The following is a 25,123-nucleotide window of genomic DNA, read 5'->3' as shown; positions in this document are numbered from 1 at the left end:
CTTCAATTCAAACACTCAGCTGAGGTAGAGCACAAATAACGCAGGTTATGTGACTCTTCCGATGTTATATTATCATAATGTGCCTTCACACAAAACTGTACAATATCACTGAAAGCTGAATCTTCAGTAGGAGACAAACATGAGTCTGATGCAGTATCTTCATCTTGAATACAATATAAAAAAGGGGAAAATTAATACAGACTTGTAATAGTCTTCCTCACTAGAATCTTCTACTTGTGTTACCAACACTGTAGAGACCCAGTTGCCTTAGGAACTTTAAAAATCTAGTATTTTTGCATAAAATCAAATAAGGAAATTGAAGGTACTAGTGTTTCTGAGATGATGCCCCCTTAGTACATTTTTTGTCAATTTCTGATGATCAGCTTCTAGTACACAATGGTGGTGAACAAAGCTTTAGAGATAGCACTTCTGAAAATGAGTTCTTCACTGGCTGGTTGATTTGGAACTCTGTTTTAAAGGCAAAGAAAATAAAGGTCTCTGTACCTCAGCTTAGACAACTATGTTTTATTTTCCCCCAGAGAAGACTTTACCTTGTCATCCTCCTTGTGGAGTTCCTTCTTCCCTTGCTAGACGGTGCTTGTGAAACACCAAATGGTTGCCTTTCCCTACAAACATAACTTTTGACATATGATGCAGATATAAGTGAAATCACATTCGGTCCCCTCAAAGCAGGCATGCATGCATAAATAAATACATGCAAACATACATATATTACAGCACAGATAAATAACATGCAGGTACTGGCAAAAAATTTGGAATTTCACCCAAACTAGTCAAAACTCAGAGAAGCACAATAGTCAGTGTATATTGAGGATTATTCTAGGGTTACAAAATGTTAATCTGTTCTCACCATTATGAAATTATCAATTCAATTCAATATTTAAACACTACAAGCTTCTTTCATAAATAATGTATTTGCTGGACACAAACAGAAATACAATTTTTTCTACTAGTCAGTAATCTCTGATGCCAAATTAATAAAAATATATATTGCTTTATTTATGTTTGTAACTGGATAGATATGCTGGTAAATACAATGGGTCCACCTATTGTCAAAACCAAGTCAAAGTTCCATCTTGTACACTGCCAACAAACAGTACGACGTTTAAAAAGTAGCCTCCAAAATAATTACTATGATAAAAACTTACATAAATTAATTTTACCTACTATAATTTTCAGAATCATACAAATTTAAACAATTCTGTTTTATTTTTTCCCTTTGGGAGGTTTGGCAAACAGTCTTGGATCGATCTGATTTTTTGAGAGTCCCCTGACACTGAAAAGTCTTGATGTGCGCTCCTGTAGTGTACCCCCACATTTCAAACCCAAGTGCATCAGTTCAGCTTTGAGTCTTTCCAAACCTAGGGTTTCCAGCTCCGCTGCAGAGTTGAAAAACATCAAATCAAGTGGTCCAGAATCCTACAAACAGAAAACATACAGTCACTCATTACAAACAAAATCATCCTCCAATGTAAGGTTCTGGATGAAATGTCCATTTTGTGCCCTACACTGATGAGGTCTACACGACTAAAAATCTTTTTCTGAATAAATATGGAACAAAATTAAATTAGCTAGTGAGTCAGAATGGCAAACATCTAAATGCAAAGCTGGCATGCATGTTCTGCCCCTTAAGTCAACATTTACTTTGCACTGCTTTATGCAGAATTATAAATTTGTACCAAACACAGAACTGAGAAGTAAACTATAATATCCAAAGTTAAGCTGATAAACATAAAATCAAGTACTGAAAAGAAAATGCATTTAAATTTCATGTGCTGCTTTGAGTCACACTGCTGTGCTTGACAAGTTACACCTCTTTCTTAATGCCGTGTAGCATACATTTATATTCTAAGACAGTGTTCTCTCTCATGCAGAGAAGCGTAAAATTATAATAAATAAAAAGAAAAAAACACAGCTTAACTTTTGCATCTAAAGTTACTACACTTTGCACATAAATACTGCTGCTGAATGAAGGGCTCTCACTACTGCAGTTTAGTTCAGTAGAGAATTAGCTACCTAATCAGTATTGCCCTACAATACACCACAACTAACTACAGGTGCACTCGCCATGCACAGAAGGCACCAGCAGCCACATATAGGCTCAATGGGTTAAGTTTCCACTTGGGTTATGAGGCACTTTAAGTGTTTAAATGACTACTCCTGCAAGAGCTGACGGTGTGTTAAACAGACCAGGAGCAGCTCCAGTAAATTAATTTCCAAGCAATATGTGGTGGACGAGAGAAACCACAAGGTTTAAGCTTGCAGACTTATTTTTGGGGGGAGAGAAAGGAGGGACGCAGGCTTATCAGCACATTCTCCAAAGGAGAAGCCACCGAAGAGACTAAAGATCACGTGGAGGTGCCTGTCTACAACAGGAGCAGGGCCAATTGATCATGTCGCAAACATGTGTAGTACGCATCACAAAGGTCCACTGCATGTCAGCCCTTGGCCATGAGTAAGTATGCAAATACATTAAGACTAAAAAGAGGAAAAAAAAGAAAAAAAAAACTTGTACCATCCCCAAGTGCTGCCTCAGTGACAGTCCCTTTGGTCAGTTCTTGCTCCAGTTTTGGGAGAGTGAACTAGCGAGTTGATTAAGAGGGTCTAACAGGTGGCAGGCAGTAGTGGAGGTAAAAAAAAAAAATAGTAAAAAATGTAAAAGCAATTTGAATACTGTCCTGGTGACTGTCAGGAGGTTTCTCAATGGTGAACAGAAAAAGTACAGCACAAACCTCTCAGGTAATCGGGTAACTATACATACACTGGGCATAGGGGACTCCACAGATTAAAGTTCCAACCAGTGGTTCAAGTTTTCACTTACTTTCTAATCAGCCTAAGCTGAGAAAGGACCTATTGTACATACCAATAACTGTATTTAACACTGACCTCTTCAATACAGATCTTGATGTAACTGAACTACTGCATTATTGTTGATGACTGGGTAATTCCAAAAGTACTATAGTCCTTTTTTTTTAGAAATTAATTTATTCATTTGTCTTTGTTGACTGGGAGATTCTGACTTACCAGAGCCTATTTTTCGTGCAGGCCAGGGGTGAAAAACTACATCACACTACATTTATATTACCAAGTGAATTTCAGAGTGCACTCAAAAAAACAGTTAAGACTTGTTTGAAAAATATTAATTGTTGCTGAGATACATAACTTTGATGTATTGATCAGCTATGTACCTATGTAGTTATTTGTTTGATTAATAATTGATCTATTGCTTTAAACGCAAATAAATAAAAGGAAAAAGAAAACCAAAACAGTTACATTTCTCAGAAAAAACAAACACAGTTAAGACAGGTATATACACTAAAGAAGCAAGAAAAGCTCCCATCTTCAGTCCAAGAAATGCAAATATTTTAGAATACTAAAAAAACCTGTTTTCCACTTACGTTTACCTACGTATTTTTTGATGCGTAGTAGGTCATGTCAGAATGTTATTTTATTTTGTTACTTGGATTGTCTACTTTGGTTCAGGTCCATTTTCAGTAGGGGGTCCAAATAAAGCAGGTAACAAAACACAATACAACTTCGGCATTGTATCATAAGACTTTGACCAGAAGAGTGAATTATGCCTCTCCATGATCTGTGGATTAGATACCACCATTATTAATCACTTAAAGCTCAGAAGCTACTGCTGACTTCCTCGAAGTAGGTTAGTGCACAGGAATTTTTAGAAACAGCCACTCACTCTCCCATCTACTTGTTTTTGAAACAGTATCTTGATGCAATTTCCAGGGCAAGGGCTGGGTTTACAACTGCCATCCTGAAAGGTATTTTCCAGTCTTTATCAGAGTAGTAAGACACTACCAACTTGGGAGGAACAGGTCTGGAAATCTGAAATTTTGTAATTCTCAAAGCTGTAACTGCTGCAACAATAATCCACAAAAAGAATGTAGTGCTGTTGTTTAAACAACTTGCCATAACATATGTTAGAGTGTCCCTCCAGCAGATCTACCACAAGTGCAAGCAAGTGTTGGGATACACACCCCACATTCCCTTCCCTCAAACTTATTCCCATCCTCACCTTTTTTCAGGTCTACCAGGAGGGCTTGGTTTCCCACGTCAAAGGTTAAATCCTTGGGACAGTTCTTTATTACTAGCCCTATCTTGGACATGACTTGTCCTGCTTGGGGCAAAGGCTAAAAAGGGAGAGAGAATGACTATGGGTGGATGCTGCCTACTATACCATATATGTAAGGACATCTGAGGTAAGACATCAGCCCAGCCATGATGCAAAAGGTGTTCAGATATGAAATTTAGACCACAGTTCAGACTCAGCCAGAGACCGAGACTATGACTATAATTGTCACCACAAACATCTACTATTGTGGCAAGTTTCCTACACAGCTGTACTTCCTGTTTGCCCTAAGGAACAGTAGTAGCTGAGTGGTACCAGGGTAACAGTCATGTCTGTTCCCCTAACAGTAACTACCTCCACTGCATGCATGGATCCCCTCCTAGGAAACTTTTCCTCTAGTGACTTCATGAAGGTGGTCTGTTCTGGAGGAAAAGCAGCCTCCCCTAACTCACACTGGGTGAAAACAGCTTGTACCTGCTGATGGGTCCTGAATGGATCTTGCAGAAGTGTGGCATATCACATCAGTAACAGCCCACAGCTGGGGGATTCCCCCCGCACAGCCACAGCAGACAGCTCCCATCGATTCCTGATAGAATTCTAGAAGACTATATCTACCCTTCCATTACAGGGACAAAATTAGCAAACTATGACAGACCCATAGGCCCAGAAGTGAGACCCAGTGAACAGCACTTAGGTTTACAATTAGGATACCTGCAGGTGCTCCTCTTCCGGAGTAGTGGGAAGCCATCCAGCATATAACAAGGTTTCCAGGCAAGTTGGGGAGGCACCTGACATTGAAAAAGGCACCTGGCATTGAAGAAGACATCTAGCTCGAAATTAAGCTCCTGATCAAGGCCACTCCTGTTAAAGGGGCAGTATCACCAGGTTAACTAAGTTGCTCCTTCTAATGAGGCCGGGGCCCAGCCTATCAAACAGAAGGCCCGGGAATCTCGACAGGTGAGATGCAGAGTTAAGGGCCCTGAACCCCAAGGTGGTACAGGAATATACCTTTCTGCTCTCACTGTTCCTCTTTTGGACCCCACCAATCACCAGCTGCACAGAGGATGGAAGAGGTATGGAGAACACAAAGCACCTCCAGTCAGTAAGTCAGCCATAGGATGAAGTCTCCGTCCAGTCTGCAGGACAGCAACATTGGACGTAAACCCTCATGTGGGTACTAGCAGGGCAAGCTGCCTCCAGTTTGTGTGATAACATCAACTATTGTTCAGTGGACCCTCTCAAGGGCTAACCAAGCTCACACACAGGCAAAAACCAAAGTGCCACATTTCTCTTTAAGGGTGGTCTGTCTCAAACGATTCCTGCACCTGATTCCCAACTGGAACCAACCAACCAAAGAAACAGCCTTGTGCTTCACTGACTTTGGATTCCTAATCATCCAAGTGCTCAAAGCAGCATAAGCATGCAAATGTCACACAGAGATGTAGCAAATGAGACATGTGCCAAAGGGAGAGGCCTGCTTTTGACTGGGTACTGGCATCGAACTAAAAGCCTTAGAGATTAAGTCCTGCAGGTGCAACTCCAGCTATAGCCAAGAGACAAATGTCCAATCTCTCATAATTGGCCCAAAGAAAATGCAGACTCTCACCCTGCAACTTCTTATCTTGGGCTGACCAGTCCACATGGACTGAGGGGGGGGGGTGCTCTAAGAAGAAGCATCATCCCTAAGTACCCCAACTCTGCGAATGGATGACCTGGCTGATCGCTCTCCTGGAGAAGGTTAGGTGGTAAAAGAATCAAGCTAAACAAGTTGAATAAAAGCAGCACTATCACCCTGAGATACAGCTCTTAGATAAAAGAAAGTGTATGCCTCAACTCTTCTGTACAAACAGAAACAAAAGAGAAACAACCCCCTGTTGACTGGGGGTAATTTCCCCCATCAGGGAGACCTTAGCAGCCACAGAACTACCCACAGGAGGCAACAGAACCAGCTAAACATCAAGAAGAATCTTAGCCAGAGCTCCATCCCACCTTCTGGGCATCAAGAACTCCTATTTCAATGGCCATGACAAAGAAGTTGTGTCTTACCATAATGTTCTATCTGTGTTGTTCATCTTCATTCATTCATTACTGATGGGTTTGGAACAACTTGGCCACTGTGTCAAGCTTGTGTCAGCCAAACACTCTTGTGCCAAGATTACCCATACTGCCTCTTCTCCCCCATTACCTCAGATCAGGTTTGCCCAAGGACATAAAAGCAGAGTTTTTTTCTGCTCAGAATACCCTAAATAGGATAAAAGACCATATCCAAAAACCTCCAGGAACCTACTGGGGGGGGGCGTAATGAATGAATGAAGATGAACAACACAGATGAAATGTTATGTTAAGACATAACTTCTTTATCTGATGTTGTTAATCTTCATTCATTCCTTACTGAAGGGACAGAGTCACTAGCTATCTAGTTTCCTGAAAGGCCCTATGGAAGAATATTCCTGAGCACCACTGAGCCAAAGACAGCTCTCCACCTGGAGACCAAAACCAATTTGTAATGATTAATAAAGGTATGTGGGGAGGCAAACATTGCTGCTGCACAAATATCACCCATGGTATCCCTAGAGTGGAAAGCCACAGAGGTCGCCATAGATCTCGTTGAACGTGCTCTAATTTTTTTTGGCAAGGGCAATTTGCTATGGTGGTAGACAAAACATGTGTAATCTCTCAACCATTTCGACAAGGTAATTTTGGAAACTGACTCTCCAATTTTAGGCCCAGAATAAGAGAGAAAGAGTTGGTCTGATTTTCTAAAGGATTTTGTTCTGTCCAGGTAGAACCGTAACTGTCTGTGTACATCCAGTAAATGGAGACAGTACTCCCCTTTATTTGAAAAATTTGGGAAGAGCAATGGCAAGTCAATTGTCTGATTCGTGGTTAATTCTGAAATGACTTTGGGCAGAAAGGAAGGATTAGTCTGAAGCAATACTCTGTCTTTGTGAAAGATCATGTAGGGACGTTTGACACAAGGCCTGATGTTCAGATATTCTTCATGCTGAAGTAATAGCCACCAGAAAGAGACACTTCCACGAGAGAAATTTTATGTCACAATTGGCAGCAGGTTCAAACGGGGCTTTAGTTAGTGCCTGTAACACGAGGGTGAGGTTCCAAGGCTCAATAGGTTCTCTAACAGGGGGGACTGATGTGAGAAACCCCTTTCAGAAAGGTTTTGCAGAGTCTATGAGAAATCAAGGAGGTATCCCCCAAGGCATCGTGAAAACTCGAAAAAGCAGCTAGGTGAAACCAGATCCTAGAAGCTGCTACTCTGGATTGTAATAGGCCAGAGAGGTAATGGAGTATATCAGGGACTGAGGCTGAACCAGGATCTGTGTTATTATCATGAGCCCACAAGCTAAATCACTTCCACTTGTCCTGATACAATTTTCTGGTGGAAGGCTTATGAGATGCCAAAAAATGTCGTGAACAGGGGAGGAAAGATTCTTCTGCCTGGCAATTATTAGAAGTGGAGAAACCAAGCTGTCAGCTTGAGGCTGGAAAGGTTTGGGTGGAGTAGCCCTTGAGGTTGAGACAGCAATCCCAGAGTTGGATCCAGAACCCATGGTTTGCATACTAGATGAGGCCATAGACAGGGAAACCAAACTTGTTAGGGGCAATAAGGATTACTCTGCTTCTCAACCGAATTGCTTTCTTCAAGAAATGTGGGATCAATGGTACCGGGGGAAAGGCGTAGAGCAGTCACATGGGCCAATTGTGTGTGAGCGCATCCCTCGGGGGTTCAACCTGAGGGGGGATTAGGGCAAAGTAGCTTCTGCACTTGTGATTTATGGGCAAGGCGAACAAGTCGCAGAAAGGCTGGCCCCAGCAATCGAATATCATCAACACCACTGCAGGACTGAGGGACCACTTGTGAGGCAGGAGAATACACCTGCTCATTTTGTCTGCAATCATGTTGGAATCCCTGGGAATGTGTGTTGCTATCAGAAAGCGGTTGGAGGCCACTGCCCATTGCCAAATTCTCATGGCTTCCCGACACAGAGGATAGGATTTGGTTCCCCTTTGTTTGTTGATGTACCAGACCACTGACATGTTGTCTGTCTGAATTGCAATAGTCCCTGACGGAAGGGAGAGGTGGAATGCTTGCAACGCTAAAAGCACCGCCCTTAGTTCCAGGACACCGATATGCAAACTGACCTCTGCAGATGACCAAGTGCCTTGGACCGTCTGTCCCTGAAAATGCCCCCCCCCCCCCGGTCAGGGAGGTGTCCATGGTCACTGTGGCCTTGGACTGTGGAGGGGAAAAGGTCACCTCCATAGAAATAAGTCTGGCTGCATCCACCAAAGTAAGTCCTGCTTGCATAGCTTCATTAAATGAATTTGGAAAGATAACAGGCGAGTTAACATGAACCATTATGTTAATAGAAGCCACTGCAGCATTCTCATATGTAGTCTTGCTAGCGGGATAACAGTTATTGTTGAAGCCAAGATTTGGAGGACTTCCTGAGCAGGCACCTTGTCTCAAGGAAGCATCACTTGGATCTGAGAAACTAGTCTTTCCAATCTGTGATGACGTAGGGAGACTATGCAAGACTGTGTTCAGCGTTGCCCCTATGAATTCCAACGACAGAGACAGGGTTAGCTGACTTCTCCATATTTATGGAAATCCCTAAACAGTGTGCTTGTAGTAGGGTGTACTGTCGTGCCATTATCAGTCTATGCTTGGTGGGAGTGGTGAGGAACCAATCGTCTAAGTATGAAAACACCCAGAATCCCTGCAGTCTCAGGTGAGCTGCTACCACTGCCATGCATTTGGTAAACAATCTGGGGGCTGTAGAGAGGCCAAAGGGCAGTGCGCGAATCTGGTAGTAATGGACTCCAGTCGGAAGCGGAGGAATCTTCTGTATTGTTTGTCCAACTTTATGTGGTAATACGCATCCCAAAGATCTATAGAGCACATCCAATTGTCTTTTTCCAGGAAAAGAAGGATAGACTAACTGTGACCACCCAGAACTTTGTCTGCTTGACAAACTTGTTTAAGATACCGAGGTCCAAAATGGGTCTCCAGTCCCCTGTTTTTTTTTTTGGCACTAAAAAGAACCTTGAGTAGAACCCGGATCCTATCCGGTCTGGTGATGGGACTATTTGGATGATTCTTTTTTGTAGCCTCTTCTGCTTTAACACCAAACAAGGCATCATGTTGTAATAGAGCATCTAATAGCTTTGCTTTAACATGATCGGGCAGATTCTGTTCTTTTCACCAAGCATGCCTCCTAATGACAGAACCTGTAACTGCGGCACTGCAGGAGGCCTCTAGAGAATCAAAACCACATTGCAAAGTATGCTTTCCCACTTGTTCAGCTGCATGCAATAAATTCTGCATTTCTTTGTTTTCTGCACATTCTGAATTTGCCAACATTTTCTGTTTAAGCAGTGACATAAGATATTGCTGATATTTAAGCATATGAAACTGACAATTTAAAGCTCTTAGAGCCAAGGTAGCAGAAATATAAATCTTTTTCCCCCATCTGTCCAGGGCCCTTGAATTCCTAGATCACAGGGGATAGGGTTTTTGCAGTGGAAGCCTTGACCCACTTGGGACCCTGAGAAATAGTTTCTGGGACAGCAGCAGGGTTTTTGTAAAGAAATGTATGTGAATCAGGAACCCTGTAGTATCTGTCTGGCTTAACAGGAGCTGGTGGTAAAGAGTCAGGAGACAGACTGAAAATACATCATCTACAATGTCTAAAACAGGAGGAATAGCAAGGGGCCCGTGCTGAGGTAATAAAAGGAAATCTCTGAGCCTTTTCTGGGATTCTGAGTAATCTTGGCTCTCCCAGTGGAAATGCTCCCTCATAGTATGCAGGGTCTCCCCGAAAGAATCCTCAGGAGGAGAGGCTGAAGGGATAGATTCTTCAGCATCAGAATCCTCATAGGGAGGAAGGGAATATTCCGGTTCAGAAGAATCAGAGGAAATGGAAACCTGATCTGAAGATTCATAGTCTATCTCTTGCCTAGGCCGCTTATCAGGAGGGGGATGGGAACCCTTGATCAACGTAATTAGCTCTTCAGCCATTTTAAGCATCTGCTTTTTAGGCATGGAGGCCTGTCCAGGAGAATGCTGTACTTGTTTCTTTGTCTTTAGAGCTGCTTTATTCTTTGCCTTTGCAGCTGAAGTTGGTTTTACATATAACTGTGTAGGTCTGAAAACACCCTCAGAAGCCGATGCCTGCTCAGCGGCTCTGGACCCATCTGAGGGAATAGTTTCAGTGTCTCCAATACCTTGAGTTTCCAGCGGCCTAGTCGGCTCCATGTGGGAGTCGGAAGCGGACTTTGGCTCTGAGGCAGCGGGCGTCAGTGGCTGCGAAAGCACCTCATTGAACTGGTGAACTGGCGACAGGCCTAACAGAAGCCTCGTCATCGGTTTTGGACCTCGGATGCCTGTCCTTTTCTTTTTCTTTGCGCTTTTTATAAACTCTGGTAGTCGGCTGTTCTGACGGCATTATATAATTGAATTTTCTGCCAAAGTAATGAAATGCAAAATCGTACCGTTGGTTAAATCTAGCACAAAACTGACAACTAGCAACGTTGTGATCAGGGCCTAGACAAGGAATACAGTAAGAATGAAAATCCTTATGAGGTATTTGCTTCCCCCACAAGAAATACAATTATTAACTTTTTCTGACATCGGTCTGGAGCATGAAAAAAAGTTTCCCCAATGGGGTACTTAGCTTTAATGGAGACTTCGGATCTGAAATTCGAATTTGAAAATCTTGGGAGTCGGCCGACCGGCACTTGCGAATTGCTTTTGCTTCGGGCACTGCGCAGCAAGAAAGACTATAGAAAATGGCATCGGCTGCATCTTTTATACCCCTGGCGCACTGACGTCAGGGAGCAGGCGACAGCAACCGACGCCGGACCTAGACTTTGGAACTCGGGCTGACTGCGTGTAGCCTGCCAGCAGGATAACCCAATTGTAATGACTGCAACAGTAAAACACGATGAACATCCTCTTGAGCTGCAGATTCCCTTTGACCAGGTGGAACGTCGAGAATATGTTTTGGGTTAAGACTGAAGGGGATGTGATAGATAACCCTGGTAATGATCTGCTGCACCCAGGAGTCTGAAGTGATATTTTGTGTTGGTGCAGCGAGAAACGTCCCCTGACTGCTTCCAGAGGAAAGCAATCGGGACGCTCTTCAGGAGCGCTGGTAGGGCTGGACAGAGAAGGAATCTCTGGATCCCTGATTGCGCGGACTCCCCCCTGCCCCAAAAGGGGTGTCTTCTGGAAGAGTTACCCCCCCGTCACATGCGGTATACTCACCACGTGTGTGACTGAAAGGACCCTGGGACTTCTTGTGCCACTTTTTCCCACTCTGCTGATTCCTAGAGATGTATCATTGGGGATTGGAAAAACGGACGCCTACGGCAGACATGGTCTTACCATCCTGCTCACACCTGGTTAGCGGGTCTTTCACTTTGGATCCGAAAAGGGAGGAAGGTTCGACTGGAGCGTCGAGGAAGGAAGCCTTAAAGGGATTTGCAAAGTCGCAGAGGCGCACCCAGGAGTGACGTCTCATGACAATGCCTGCACCAGCTTATCTAGCTGCCCCTTCAGTTGCATGGGAGACCAACCTCATGGACAAGTTAGAGATGGACTCTAGTGTTGCGAGCTACCTTACCCCAGACATCATCAGATACAGCTCCTGCTAGTGTTCCATAGAGTTCTGTGATGAGATCTCTCTGGAGCCTAATGAAATGTGCCAAATAATTAAATGACCAAATGGTAAAGGTCGAAGAGGCGAACGTCCAATTTCCCTAGTCTGTCCAAAGCCCGGGACTCCTTGTCCGAGGGATGAACAGAGTGGCTCTCCTCGGCGAGCTCTTTCTTTGTTGCCACCACCACCATAGCGTTTACAGGCAATCCTTTAGGCCAATGAGGACTACCTTCGGGAGGACATAAGAATTTATCCGGTCTCCGGGGGATAGGCTCAATGGAGTCTGGCTTTTTCCAGGCGCACTGCACGACGAACTCATCGGCAGGCGGTAGCAGGCTGGGCATGGAAGGCCTGCAAGAACACGGACTCCTCGGAGGATGGGGTTATTGACTTCCAACCCCCCCGCTGTTTCAAAATTTCAGTGATGTCTCTGAAGAAGACATCTGCAGGAAGAGTTTTTGGGGACCCTTCCCCTTCATCGTAGTCAATGTCTTCCGTGAGAGGGTCTTCAGGGGAGTCTACGTGCTTCCTCTTGCACGCTCGCCTCCTCTGGACCTCCTTGGCGGGGGCTTCCGAAGAGGACCCAAGAGAGGGGATGCCCTGTTCAATGGTATCTGGCGGCTCCCATACCCAGCGTCCTGGAGTGGCAGACTGTGTCAACTGAGGTCTAGGAAGCATGTACATATAGTGTTCCGATGCCTGTGGAGCCAGCGGAGCGCCTGGAGAAGCCAGTGCCCTTTCCATCACCTGGAAAGCAGGCCCGCCTGAACAGGGATGGGAGCACGGAACACAGAGGGACAACCTCGGAACTGGGGTCACATCCTGTTCCGACAGACCCGCTGCCAGAAGAGGAACCTCGAGGAAACTCGGCACCACAGTGGTCATCAGGGCCATAGCACACGGTGCAGTAGAAAAAATTTGCGCCGGGTTAGGACCCTCGGTGCAGACGGGTCATTCACGACCCTGAGGACGGCTCAAATCTGAGGGAGTCTACGTCCATAGGATGATCATCGGTGCTACAGACAGGGATGCCACTGGAACCGGGAAAGGCATCAGAGGCAAGGGCTTCAGATCCAGAGAGGTCAAAGGAGCGGTATAAGATGGAGTCTGTGGAGAGAACTCCTCTGTTCCAAATGGGATAGAGGGTTTACTTAGAGAAGACAACCCCCTAGCCATCAATAGTTGATCCACAAGTCTGACCACGTCTAGTTCCGATAGGCTACTGGAGGATCTGGGTGGATATCCCTGATCAGTAGTCTGGACATTCCAAGAAAGGGCTATACGGTTGCCCTGAGAATGGATCCGTCGACGGGGAGAATCTGGTCCAAGGCATGGGCTCTCCCTTCCACACAGAGGTCGATGGACCTGTAGAAAATGAAGCGGGGGGGGGGCAGAATTGGAGACTATTGTTTGGGTCGAATGGAGAATCTGAACAGGTGTAGTCATGGTCGGTATCATGGTATTCGGAGCAGAGGTCAACAGTACTGAGATAGTCTTATTAGACTTCGATTCGGTAATTAGCATCAAATTAGAGGACTCATATTCCAGTGCCAATAGAGCTGAAGGCAATTTAGTAGTCATGGTCAGAGTCGGTTCCACTGTTGGCACCGAAGAAGGGGTTTTGTGCCCTGGTGCTGAGGGAACAGAGGACAATTTAGGTCTAGGCTCTAAAGCCTTGGATTCTGGGTCTCTAGGAGAAGAGGGAGCCGAACAGCTCCTCTTCTTGTGTTCTTTACGAGGGGGGAGAACACTCAACGCAGAAAGAGCCTCCGAAAAAGGAGTTTTGAGTAGTCCTTTTAGAATAAGTTTATTGCATCTCTCATTCAGTGTACAGATACTAAAGCCCGCACAAATATTACATGGCTGAACAGTTAAATAAGACACATTTAAGCAGTACACACAAGATGCAAGTGTGCGAGTAAGGCATTTTGCGGGCACACTGGTTGCAAGCTTTAAAACTAGTGGTACCTCCATAACCAAACTGTCAAGGCCACTACATCTGCAAATACTCTTAGCACAAAAGTTTTTGGCTGACTTGAGCTTGGCACAGCAGCCAAGTCAGAACCGAGGATCAGTTCTGAACCCATCTGTAAGGGATGAATGAAGATTAACACCATTAGATAGAAGATTTCGTCTACCAATCTTCTAAAGTTCTGCGAGTGATCAGCATGCTTAAGCCCCTTGATGTGCAAGTTTATGGCATTCTTCTGGTGTGTTCCCATACCAGAAAATGGGAACTTCTGGAAAAAAAAATGCTAACTAATGAATGGCAAAAAGGATACTCAACTACAGGACGCATCAAATAAGGATCTCCAATGTAAGAGCAATAAATTATACCTTTAAGATGCATGCCAGATTAATTTATTTAAAATCTGTAAATTAGTAATGTACTGATCTCTGAGAATCATTAATTTCAAAAAGTGTAGTGCACAACGCATAAAACATTACAGTAGTACAGCCACTGTGACATGCACAACTGCAGACAGTTAAGCCTTTTCACCAGACTAGGCCAGGTGAGCGATAAGAGTGCTTGGCAGTTCTGTACATGACCATCTGATTGAGATGCAAATATGGACATCATGTTACAGGCCACATTCAATTTGCACATGAGGCCAAGGGCAGATCGACTCCAAACTGTACTCTGGTTTTAACACACAAGGTAGGATTTTAATCTATAAAGACAAAACTGCTTACCTCGTTAAAAGTCTTGATTACACTAACAAATAAACATCCCCTATTCCAAGTACAAACATAGATATTAATCTAAAAAGAATACTGCAAAAGCCAAACCATTTATGGGTGTTAACAATGAATAGCGGAGTATGATCTCTAGGTAAGGTCTTCATACCTCAGAGGGCAATTTTAGATTTGGTGGCATCCAAAATGAATTCACTTTTAGAACAAACTTAAGCATTTAGCAAATTGAACTCCTGTCAGAGTTGGTTATCCACTCCCAAAACTATGGAAATGGTGGAAAATAGCATCATACACAGTTTCAATTTGGGATGACCACAGAGCAGCTACTACGAGAAAGAGCAAGGCTTTTTTTTTTTTTGTTGCCTTCTGCATCACCTTGTGGATCAGGAGAATAGGCGGGAAAGCATACAAGGTTTATTCTTCTCAGAGTGATGAAAAATGCACTATAAGAGTACTTTGTGCAGTTTTCTCAGCTGGTCAGCTGGCAGCTCTCCTCTGATGTGACTAGTTCTATCACAGGGGATTCCCCATCTGTCTCAAAAAATCTTAGGATTTAGTCTCCACTGGTAGCTGTTAGAAGTAGCCCTACTGTGCTTCTCTACCAGTACATTCAGTTCTGAGGGAATGCAGGTGGTCTGTAGATAAAGATTTAACTGGGACGCTAGGCCCCGAGCTATCACTGCCAGTTTGCACAGTTGGTATTAATGAGTAACCCATTGCCTGCTTATACATCATACTACTATGATGTTCACTGTTATCACTTTCAATGTCTCTGGTTGCCAGACCATCATGAAAGTAAAGTTGGAATGAGGATGATCACCTCCTTTAGGTTAATGTGCCTCTATCATGAAGGCATTCCACATACCTTGTACCTTAAGGAGGACAGTACGGGCACTCCAAGCCAGATGCGAGGCTTCTGTGGTCAGAGTGTTTATTTTCTGGAATTGCAAAAAGCATCTCATGGTTGCTTAATAGTTGTTGAGACCACCATTTGAATTCCACTCAGATGGGTCAAATCAGGGAGATAGTTCATGCACTGGCTGACAGTGTTGTGCCAAGTTTTTTTTTTTTTTTTTTTTATTATTTTTAAGATACTACTGTGTTCTTTCTCATGTGGAGCCTGGCCAAAAGCACCATCATGCTAGAGGTTGACATGGTGTACAGGACTTTCAGGAACATCTGGCCAAATATGAATGTCCTCTTGGTCAGGCGTGAAAAGAACTGTCTGACTGAATGGTCTTGTGCTCTGATCACTGAGTGAACTGTAAATCCTAGGATTAGACTCTACTTGGGCAAGCTCACAGAAAACCCCAGGTAGGTTAGACAGCGCATGAAGTTCCTCTATATGTTCTGTATTTCTTCCATCAAGGTGGCATGGCTCACAAACATCCAGACAGGAGTAAAAAAAATATCCCTTGGGTTCTAAGGTAAACAAACACTAGTGTAAAACATTTGATACGCTAAGGGTGTGACAGAATGATCAAAAGGGAGGGGAGTGAATAGAAGGTATTCCTGTCCTACCCTGCCTGGAACCTCATGTATTGCCTGTGGATGTACTGAAATAAAGCTTTCAGATTCAGAGTAACAAAGAGCACCTTTGGTGAAAGTTCTGGAAGCAATATTTACAAGATTAGCATCTCGATTCTGGTTCTCGTCAGAACCTTGTCCAGGCTGAAATACATCTAAAATGGTCTCTAAAGGCCATCTTTCTAAAGACTAGGCAGGACCTGTAATAAAAAAAAAAAAATTCATCTGCTCCTCAAAAAGGGACCCTATTATATAGCTCCTCACTTAAGTGTCTGGTCAGACTTGACTGTGGCAGCTTCATTTGACCTGGGGTGATGGGAGGCATTCCTAGGGTGGAAAGGCTTTGAGCTCTATTCTGTGACCTGAGAAAATAATCTCCCTTAAAACTATTTGTCTACTGTTAGGCTAAATCAGTTTGATTTAAAGTAGGCAAGCCTCTCTCCCAGGATAAGAAGCAGGACGAGTGGAGGAAGGAAGGGTGCAATGAAAGCAAAGTCAGCATGGTCTGCTGTTATACATGTGAGGGAGCAGACCTCCCCACCCGCTGCTTGCACACGCTACTTCACTGGACTTGTGCATTTTCAAAAGCTCTCTAATTTAAAGCTGGCCTGTTTTAGACTGCTTTTTGTAAAAGGGTTCACTGCTTTGGTATGGCACTTACTACTGTACTTTGAAATAAGGGATGAAATCATTCCATGATTTTCCTCTTCTAATTTCTTACACATTTCCTTGGAAGGGGGAATTTCTTACCTTGGAGGAGTTCAACAGCCACTCCTCAACACCTACTATAATGAACTCTCTGCCAAGCATGCCAATGCATTAATTATCCCACTGCAGTAACCTAATGCATCATATCCCTACTTCGTGACAGACTGTCACAACCTCAAGGCTTTGAAGACAGCACCGTGGTACTTAAATTGTGTGCTTCTTGCAATTAACAGCCCTAAAGACTAAGGTGGAAGATGTGTATATATCTAAAATTTTTAAACAAACTGTCTTATACTTTTGCTTTCCTTATCATTAAAGTCTGTACCAATTTTTGGAACCAATCTGGGTCCTCTTGCACCAGATCACAAGTCAGGTATATATATAGGTGTCCAGAATCCTGCAAAACTTATTTTGCTTTCTTAGATCTGGAGATCAGGAACTGGGTTGCAGGAATGCAATCCTGAAGGTATCCTTCAAAGGCCAAGTATACTAGGGGGAAGTCACTAGGCTTAGTTCCTGTATGCCCAAGAAGTCCAGGTACCCCTTTGGTAATCAGGATGCTTACTTTAAGCCCAATTTAAACTCCTCACTTATGAGACAGTTTCTTAGGAAGAAAACATTGTTAGATGGTGAGCCCAATTACATAGGTTCTTCATCCTCAGTATTTAGCACAAAAGTAAGTAGATCTCTTGTCGAATATTCGGGATCTTCCTCATCCAAGCCTGAGCCCAAAGAATCAAAAGAAGGAAGATTCTCTTTGCTGGGGCAGCCACTCCCAAAGTGCAAGGTTGGGCCACCTAAAGGGCTGGTTCTGTCTCATATGGTTATATATTTCTTAGCAAATTTTCTGTAATCAGAGATGGCAACAGTTGGTGCAAGACACTGACAGTAAACATATGAACCCCTGACATCAGCCCTTGATAAAAATGTAGATGAAGGTTCTACCCCAGGGGAATGCATTTGACCAGAAACATGGCTAACAAGTGGGAATTTTTGATCCTTTTACACTACAGTAACAGGAATACCCTTTTGATGGTGCACCTAGACACTGCGAAAGACAGATGGTTATCACAAGTGCCTGGAAACTGGTGTCTGGCCTGAAGGTTCTGCTCACTTCTGCAAAGATTTGGCTAAACATACTAGGCAAAATCTCACTGCCTGTCTACAAATGGGTCTGGATAGGCAGGGATATAGTCAAAATTGGCTGCAGGATCAAGGACTGACAAGGCAACACCACAATGGATCTGATGACATCAGTAGGATTCTCAGGGTCACTATGATCTTTCACTATTGTTTCACAGTAGAGCCTTTTTTTGTGCCATCCCCCCAGGAGGGCTCACCTTTAGTGCTGATGAGATGAATAGAGGCACCTTATTCTAACACCATGTGCTTCTTTGTTCTCAAGAATGACCCATAAAGTAGCTTGAAAGAAAATGGTCAGCTAGGGATGCTTAAAATGAGGGATGAGGGAATGACCAGTAATGTCTAGACCTGATAAAAAATATCACTTTCTAGTTATATATAAAATACAATCACTTGCATGTGGACATGTAGTGTCTCAAGGCGCTACAAATAGTAATATTTAGGCAGAATCTATGTTTCACAGGTATACTTATTACCAATTTTTTTCTGGGAAGTCTTAGTCCTCAGAAACACTAAGCCATGAAACAGTTTAGATACAAATTATATCATAATTTTACCAAGTTATTAAATATTCCTAAACTGGTTAGTCATTGTGCTATAAAAGTCACCTGGAAGGGGTTTGACTGACAGGTGAACTAATAAGTGTGTGCTTCTTGTAGCAAAATACCTACTGAAAATGTCATATGCTGCTCTCCTCTTTTAGCTGTGTGAAAGGTTGATGTCATAATGGATTCCTCCCCTAGCCTACGACATCTAACATAATCTGGAAGCTCCAACAGAAGAGTGGATGCGCATATCCAATTCCCATGGATAAGGAATCGTATAGAAGCAGTGATCCTCATAATGAATATACATCAATACTTTTCTTGTCCAGAAAAAAAAAAAAAAAGATTAAAACACCTATCAATTCTTCAAAAAAAAGATTAAAACACCTATCAATTCTTCGGATGTTGAGTAAGCTTCCATGGGACTTCTAGCAGTAGGTCTTGGCCTGTCCCAAAAGATAGATGAAAATGGAATACTCTGCCAGCAGAGATCTTTTTGGGGTAGTATTCTGAACATGGTTAACAGCAGCCATACCAGAAATGACCGGCCAAAAAAAGGCAAACATGAATAGACAACCACCCCATGAGAAGTCCCAAAACAGATGCAAGGCAACTGTGGTGCAGCTGGTGGGGTTCTCTACCTGAGCAACCTTAACTATCCAAGTGAACACAGCAAGACTGTGTAATGTTTCAGCACCTTTCCATGGTGACAGAATACTTCCTCCTTTGAGATGATTAGGCTTAGATGAAGTAAAGTGGGGTCAACATAAAGATAATCTCCACAGTGGTGAGGGCTTACTTCTTCCTAATAAGATCACCAACGATGCCCCAAGAGACCGGGCTGAGAAGCAATACCTCTTTAAAATGACATACAAATTGTCACTTCTGAGCTCCACTTTAAGGAAGACTGTCGAAACCAGATGCCTTTTGTAACTGCAAGGCCCATGACTGTGATCGTCTCAATAACAAAACTTTAATGGTGAACACTTGCATACTAAGTCTGAGGTGGTATATCTCACAATATTCCCTTAATTAAAGGTACAGAAAACACCAGACTCATTATACATAGGTAGCAGGGGTGTGGATAAAGTCCTTCTGTAAAAACTCTTTAATCCTCTTGTAGCAAGTTTGGCAATTCGCTGTTTTGGTGAGGGAATCACTGTGCAATTTCTGCTGTATAAGAAAACATGACTATAAATGGCATTTTTAGGATAGAAACATCTCAGCCAAACCATTTTACAAATGCACATGCTTGGGTCTACAGCTGCAACCACCCATCAAGACAGTCCAAGCTTCAGCACAAATATGAAAGCTCCCCCTAGCTATCTGGGACTTGACACTTTCTTACTAGAGCCCAGACTACATTTTCCATGGCCTAAGCTATGACAGAGGACTTGAACATGGGCAAAGTACAGTTTCGTACCTACCATAAATGTAGATGTTCAAGTGCTCATACAGCTGCAGTCATTACAGATGGGGTTATCCTGCCGTCAGGCGGGTCCTCGGTCGGCCGAATTCCAAAGTCTAGGTCCGGCGTCGGTTGTCATCACTTCTTCCCTGACGTCAGTGCGGCAGGGGTATAAAAGAGGCAGCCGACGCCATTTTCTTCAGTTTTTCTTGCCCCAGATGTCAGGTGCCCCCAGAAGGAAGGCAAAACATAATATTATGCAAACATGCAATGTAGATAAATCAAAAAGAGTAGTTGCAAGCAAATACACCATAAAAGAATACCCCAAATAGGTTGTATGATAAAGGTGTTTGTCATAAGGCCTGTCCTAAGAGGGGATGGAGGGAGGGTAACCTGGACTGCAGCTGTATGAGCACTCGAACATCTACATTTATGGTAGGTACAAAACTGTACTATGTTCATCGTGCATACAGCTGCAGTCATTACAGATGGGTAGAATCCCAAAGCTAAGTAAGGGTGGTAGGCACTAAGTGGAACTAGGAGGGGCGAGGATGCCCTGCAGGACTGCTGTGGCAAAGCCCGCTCTAGATTTTGAGTATAGTGGAAGGTGGTAGTGCTTGGAGAAAGTGTGCTCTGAACTCCAAGTAGCTGCTTCCAAAACGTCCTTGGTAGGGATCCCCCTGAGGAAAGCTGCAGAGGTAGCTGTAGCCCTGGTGGAGTGGGATTTGATGTATACAGGCACATATTTACCATGAAATGAATAACAAAAGCGTATGCAGTGGGCTATCCATTTTGAAATTGTCTGTTTGGAAATAGCCTTTCCTTGTGCACCTGTAGCATAGGACACAAAGAGCTGCTCAGATTTCCTGAATTGCTTTGTTCTGTCCTAGTAGTAACGAAGTTGTCTGTGAATGTCCAAGGAATGTAGTAGTCTCTCCCCTTTGTTCTGTGGATTTGGATAAAAGGTAGGTAAATGAATAGTCTGATTCAAAGATACACTGGATACTACCTTTGGCATGAAGGAAGGGTTGGTTCGTAAGGAAACACTGTCCTGATGGAAAATGATGAATGGTTGCACAGCCATGAGGGCCTGTAGTTCCGAAACCCTGCGTGCTGAGGTAATAGCCAGAAGGAAGGCTGTTTTCCATGACAAGTATTGTAGCTCTGTTGAAGAAGCCAGCTCAAAAGGGAGGCAGGGTCAGCTTTTCCAATACGAAGTCGAGGTCCCAAGCTGGGACTGGTGGTTTCCATGGGGGTTTTATATTTTTTGCCCCTCTGAGGAAAGTACAGTTGTGTACACTTATAAATGTAGATGTTAGAGTGTCTTCACTGTTGCAGTCATGACTGTAGGGTTCTCCCCTGCCGGCAGGCAGTCCTCGGTCGGCCAGAATCCCAAAGTCTGGGTCTGGCGTCGGCTGTTCAGCCATGCTTCCTGACGTCAGAGCGCCAGGAGTACAAAGCTGACAGCCGATGCCATGTTCTCCAGTTTTTCTTGCCCCAGATGTCAGGTGCTCCAAAATGAGAAAGATCCCATACCCTTTGCAAATGCACCTCAAAAGAAGGGTGAAAAAGGGAACCACACAAAAGAAAAAATAAGAGGGGACAGGGAGGGAGGGAAACCCAGACTGCAACAGTGAAGACGCTCTAACATCTACATTTATGGTAAGTGTACACAACTGTACTATGTTCATCGTGTTTCACTGTTGCAGTCATGACTGTAGGGTTGAATCCCAAAGCAGAATAAAAGGGAGGTGGTCATAAAGAAGAGGGGGCGGCTAAAAGGCCCTGCAAGACAGCAGAAGCAAAGCCTGCCCTAGACTTAGAGTAAAGAGGTAGATTGTAGTGCTTGGAAAAAGTATGCACTGAACTCCAAGTTGCAGCTTCCAAAATGTCTTTGGTAGGAACTCCCCTGAGGAAGGCAGCTGAAGTGGCAGCAGCTCTGGTAGAGTGAGTCCTTATACTCCCTGGGATTTGCTTTCCATGGTGTGAATAGCAAAATCTGATTCCACGAGCAATCCGTTTGGAAATGGTCCGTTTTGAAATAGCTTTACCATGGGAACTTGAGGACTAAGAAACAAACAATTGCTCTGATTTCCAGATGTCCTTGGTTCTGTCCAGGTAAAAACGTAGTTGTTTGTGTACATCCACGGAATGCAAGATCCTTTCCCCCTTATTTTGAGGAGTGGGGAAAAAAGTTGGCAAGTGAATAGTTTGATTTAAAGCCACTTTGGAAATCACCTTAGGCATAAAAGTAGGATTAGTCCTTAAAGACACCCTGTTTTGATGAAAAATAATATAAGGTTCCACAGCCATGAGAGCTTGCAACTCAGAGACTCTCCTGGCAGAGGTCAGAGCTAACAGGATAGCTGTCTTCCAAGATAAAAACTTGATGTCAGCTGTGGCAGCAGGCTCAAAAGGAGGTAAGGTGAGTTTTTCCAAAACATAGTTGAGATCCCAAGCAGGAATGGGAGGAGATCTAGGGGGCCTTAAGTTCTTAGCTCCTCTGAGAAACTGTCTCATGAGCTGGTGGGAAAAGATAGGAGGGCCTGTATTATAATGAGCAGAAATAGCAGAGGCATGTATCTTTATTGAAGAGAGAGAGAGACCCTTATGTAAGAGGTCTGAAAGGTAAAGTAAAATCCGAGTAATGTTAGGAATAAGAGGATCAGAATCCTGAGCCTGCATCCAGGAACAAAATCTTTTCCATTTTCCTGCATAGGATTTTCTAGTGCTAGGACGTCTGGCTTCTAAAATTACATCCATAACCTGCTTGGGTAGGAGAGAATGAATCAAAGACCCTGGATTAACCAGGCCGCCAGGCTGAGAGTTTTGACATGGGAGTGCAGAACCTGACCCTGGTGTTGGGACAGAAGGTTCGGAGTCTGTGGTAAAACCCAAGGAGGCTCCAGACAAAGGTTTTTCAGTGTTGGGTACCAAAACTGTCGAGGCCAATTTGGGGCCAGCAAGATTATCATCTTGGGCTTGTCCTGTTTGATCTTTAATAATACCCGTGGAAGAAGAGGAAGAGGCGGAAAGGCATAACCCGAGAGGTTTCTCCAACTGAATGATAGAGCATCCACTTTCCAAGCTAGTTCGTGGAATGTCCTGGTGCAAAAAATCTGTAGTTGATGATTGAGGTGGGATGCAAAGAGGTCTATGTGAGGACATCCCCAGACTGCTGTAATCATCTTGAATATTTCGGTGTTCAGCATCCATTCGTGTGGGTCCGATAGGTTTCTGCTTAGACTGTCTGCCAAGAAGTTTTGCTTCCCTGGTAGAAACTGAGCTTGAAGGTCCAGTTTGCAAGCTAGAGCTGTGTTCCAAAGATTCATGGCTAGTCTGCAATGGGGATAGGAATGAGATCCCCCTTGCTTGTTTATGTACCACATAACTGTGGTGTTGTCTGTCCATATCAGTAGTTGTCCTGGTTGTAGAAGATTCCTGAAGGCCAATAGAGCTTTCTGAACGGCTAACATTTCCTTTAAATTGATATGCAGGTGCTTCTGATCCTTTGTCCAAAGGCCCTGCAGACAGTTGCCCTGAAAATGGGCTCCCCATGCATAATCTGAGGCATCCGTGGTTAGTATCTGAGTGGCAGGAGGCAGACAGAAGGGTTTTCCTTTGTTTAGAGTACATGCCTTGGACCACCAAAGGAATTCCTTTTGGAGACAAGGCAGGACGGAGATCTGTATGTCTAAACTGTGGCAATGCTGAGACCATACACTTTTTAGGTACCACTGTATTTTCCTCATATGTAGTCTTGCATATGGTACAAGAAGGATGCAGGAGGCCATGTAACCCAAAGCCTGCAGGAATCTCCTTGCAGATAGCTGAGTTAACATTGCCAAGGTTTTGAAAGTTGAAACCAGCTGTGATTGTTTTTCGTATGTCAGAAATGCCATCTGGGTTGTTGTGTTTAGAGAAGCGCCCAGAAAAATGATCTGTTGTGAGGGTGTCAAATTTGACTTTTTTATGTTTACAGTGAATCCCAGGAACCTGAGAAGATTCTGAACAAACTCTAGATGCTGGAGTAAGACATCCTTGTTGTCTGCCTGAATAAGACAGTCGTCCAGATAAGGGTAAATTTGAATTCCCTCGAGTCTGCAATAAGCTACTACTGGAGCCAGGCATTTGGTGAAGACCCTGGGCGCAGTACACAATCCAAAGGGCAGCGCAGAGAATTGATAGTGCCTCGATCCGGCCTTGAACCTGAGGTATTTTCTGCATTCCTGCCTGATGGGAATGTGTAAGTATGCCTCCTTTAAATCCAAAGTTACCATCCATGCATTTTTGGTCAGCATTGGAAGTAGCTGCTGTAGAGTAAGCATCTTGAATTTTGGTATCTCGAGGAAAAAGTGTTCAAGACTGACAGATCCAGAATGGGTCTCCATGAATTTTGCTTCCTGGGGACTAGAAAGAGCCTTGAGTATAAACCCTGTCCCCTCTCTGAAAGTGGAACTAGTTCTATGGCTTTCATAGCCAAGAGAGCTTCCACCTGGTTTAAGGCCTCTAACCATTGATGTTTTGGAAGATCTGGCCATCCGCTTGGTCTTGGTAGGGTATGAAAATGGAATTTGTAACCTCTTGAAACCACATCCAGAACCCACTTGTCTTGGGTTATAGGAGTCCAATTTAGGTGAAAAAGAGAAAGTTTTCCTCCGAGAGGAGCTTCCAGGCAAGAAGTTCCTGCAGCCCAACAGAGGGACTCTGAGTCTGTTTTCTATGAGCCTGTGACCTGTCCTCTCCTCCCCTAGGGGTGGAAGCAGTCCACTGTCTTGATCTATAAGAGGCTTGCGTTTGAGGCCTTCCTCGGGAGCGTCTGCATCTACCCCTCTGAGGCCTGTCTGAATTGGGAAAGGACCAATGTTTTGTAGGCCAATTCCTACTAAATCTGGGTGGCTGTACTTGTAAGAAATCTTTAACTGTTTGCATGGATTTTGCCTTGTCCTCCATCTTCTTTATCACCTCTTCAGCTTTAGATCCAAATAAAACATTATGCTGAACAGGAGCATCCAATAATTTAGCTATTACTTGATCTGGCAAATTTTGTTCCTTTAACCATGCATGCCTTCTAATGACTGTGCCAGAGGCAGCAGCCCCACAAGAAGCCTCTAAGGCATCAAATCCACAGTGTAACCCATGCTTTTCAACTTGTTCAGTGGCATGCATTAAGTCATGTAATTCCTTATCCTCTGCACAGGCGGAAATGGAAGTTAGCTTTTATTTTAAAACAGACAGGAGAAATTGCTGGTATTTCAGCATATGAAACTGACAGTTTAAAGCCCTAATAGATAAAGTAGCAGAA

The 25,123-nt window shown here is 43.8% G+C and overlaps 1 protein-coding gene across 1 annotated transcript in view; it reads right to left on the bottom strand.

Moving 5' to 3' along the window:
- Positions 1-995: 995 nt before the first annotated feature.
- Positions 996-25,123, bottom strand: part of SDE2 (SDE2 telomere maintenance homolog) — a 665,355-nt gene continuing 641,227 nt past the window's right edge. Inside the window, exon 7 of the mRNA XM_044059687.1 lies at positions 996-1,440. Coding sequence (XP_043915622.1) covers positions 1,228-1,440 — 213 coding nt within the window. The 3' untranslated portion in view covers positions 996-1,227. The remainder of the gene's footprint in view (positions 1,441-25,123) is intronic.

The sequence above is a fragment of the Protopterus annectens genome, chromosome 1.part2, assembly GCF_019279795.1.
Source record: "Protopterus annectens isolate FY-2018-M chromosome 1.part2, PAN1.0, whole genome shotgun sequence".
NCBI lineage: Eukaryota > Metazoa > Chordata > Ceratodontiformes > Protopteridae > Protopterus > Protopterus annectens.
This window is presented reverse-complemented; position numbering and strand designations above follow the sequence as displayed.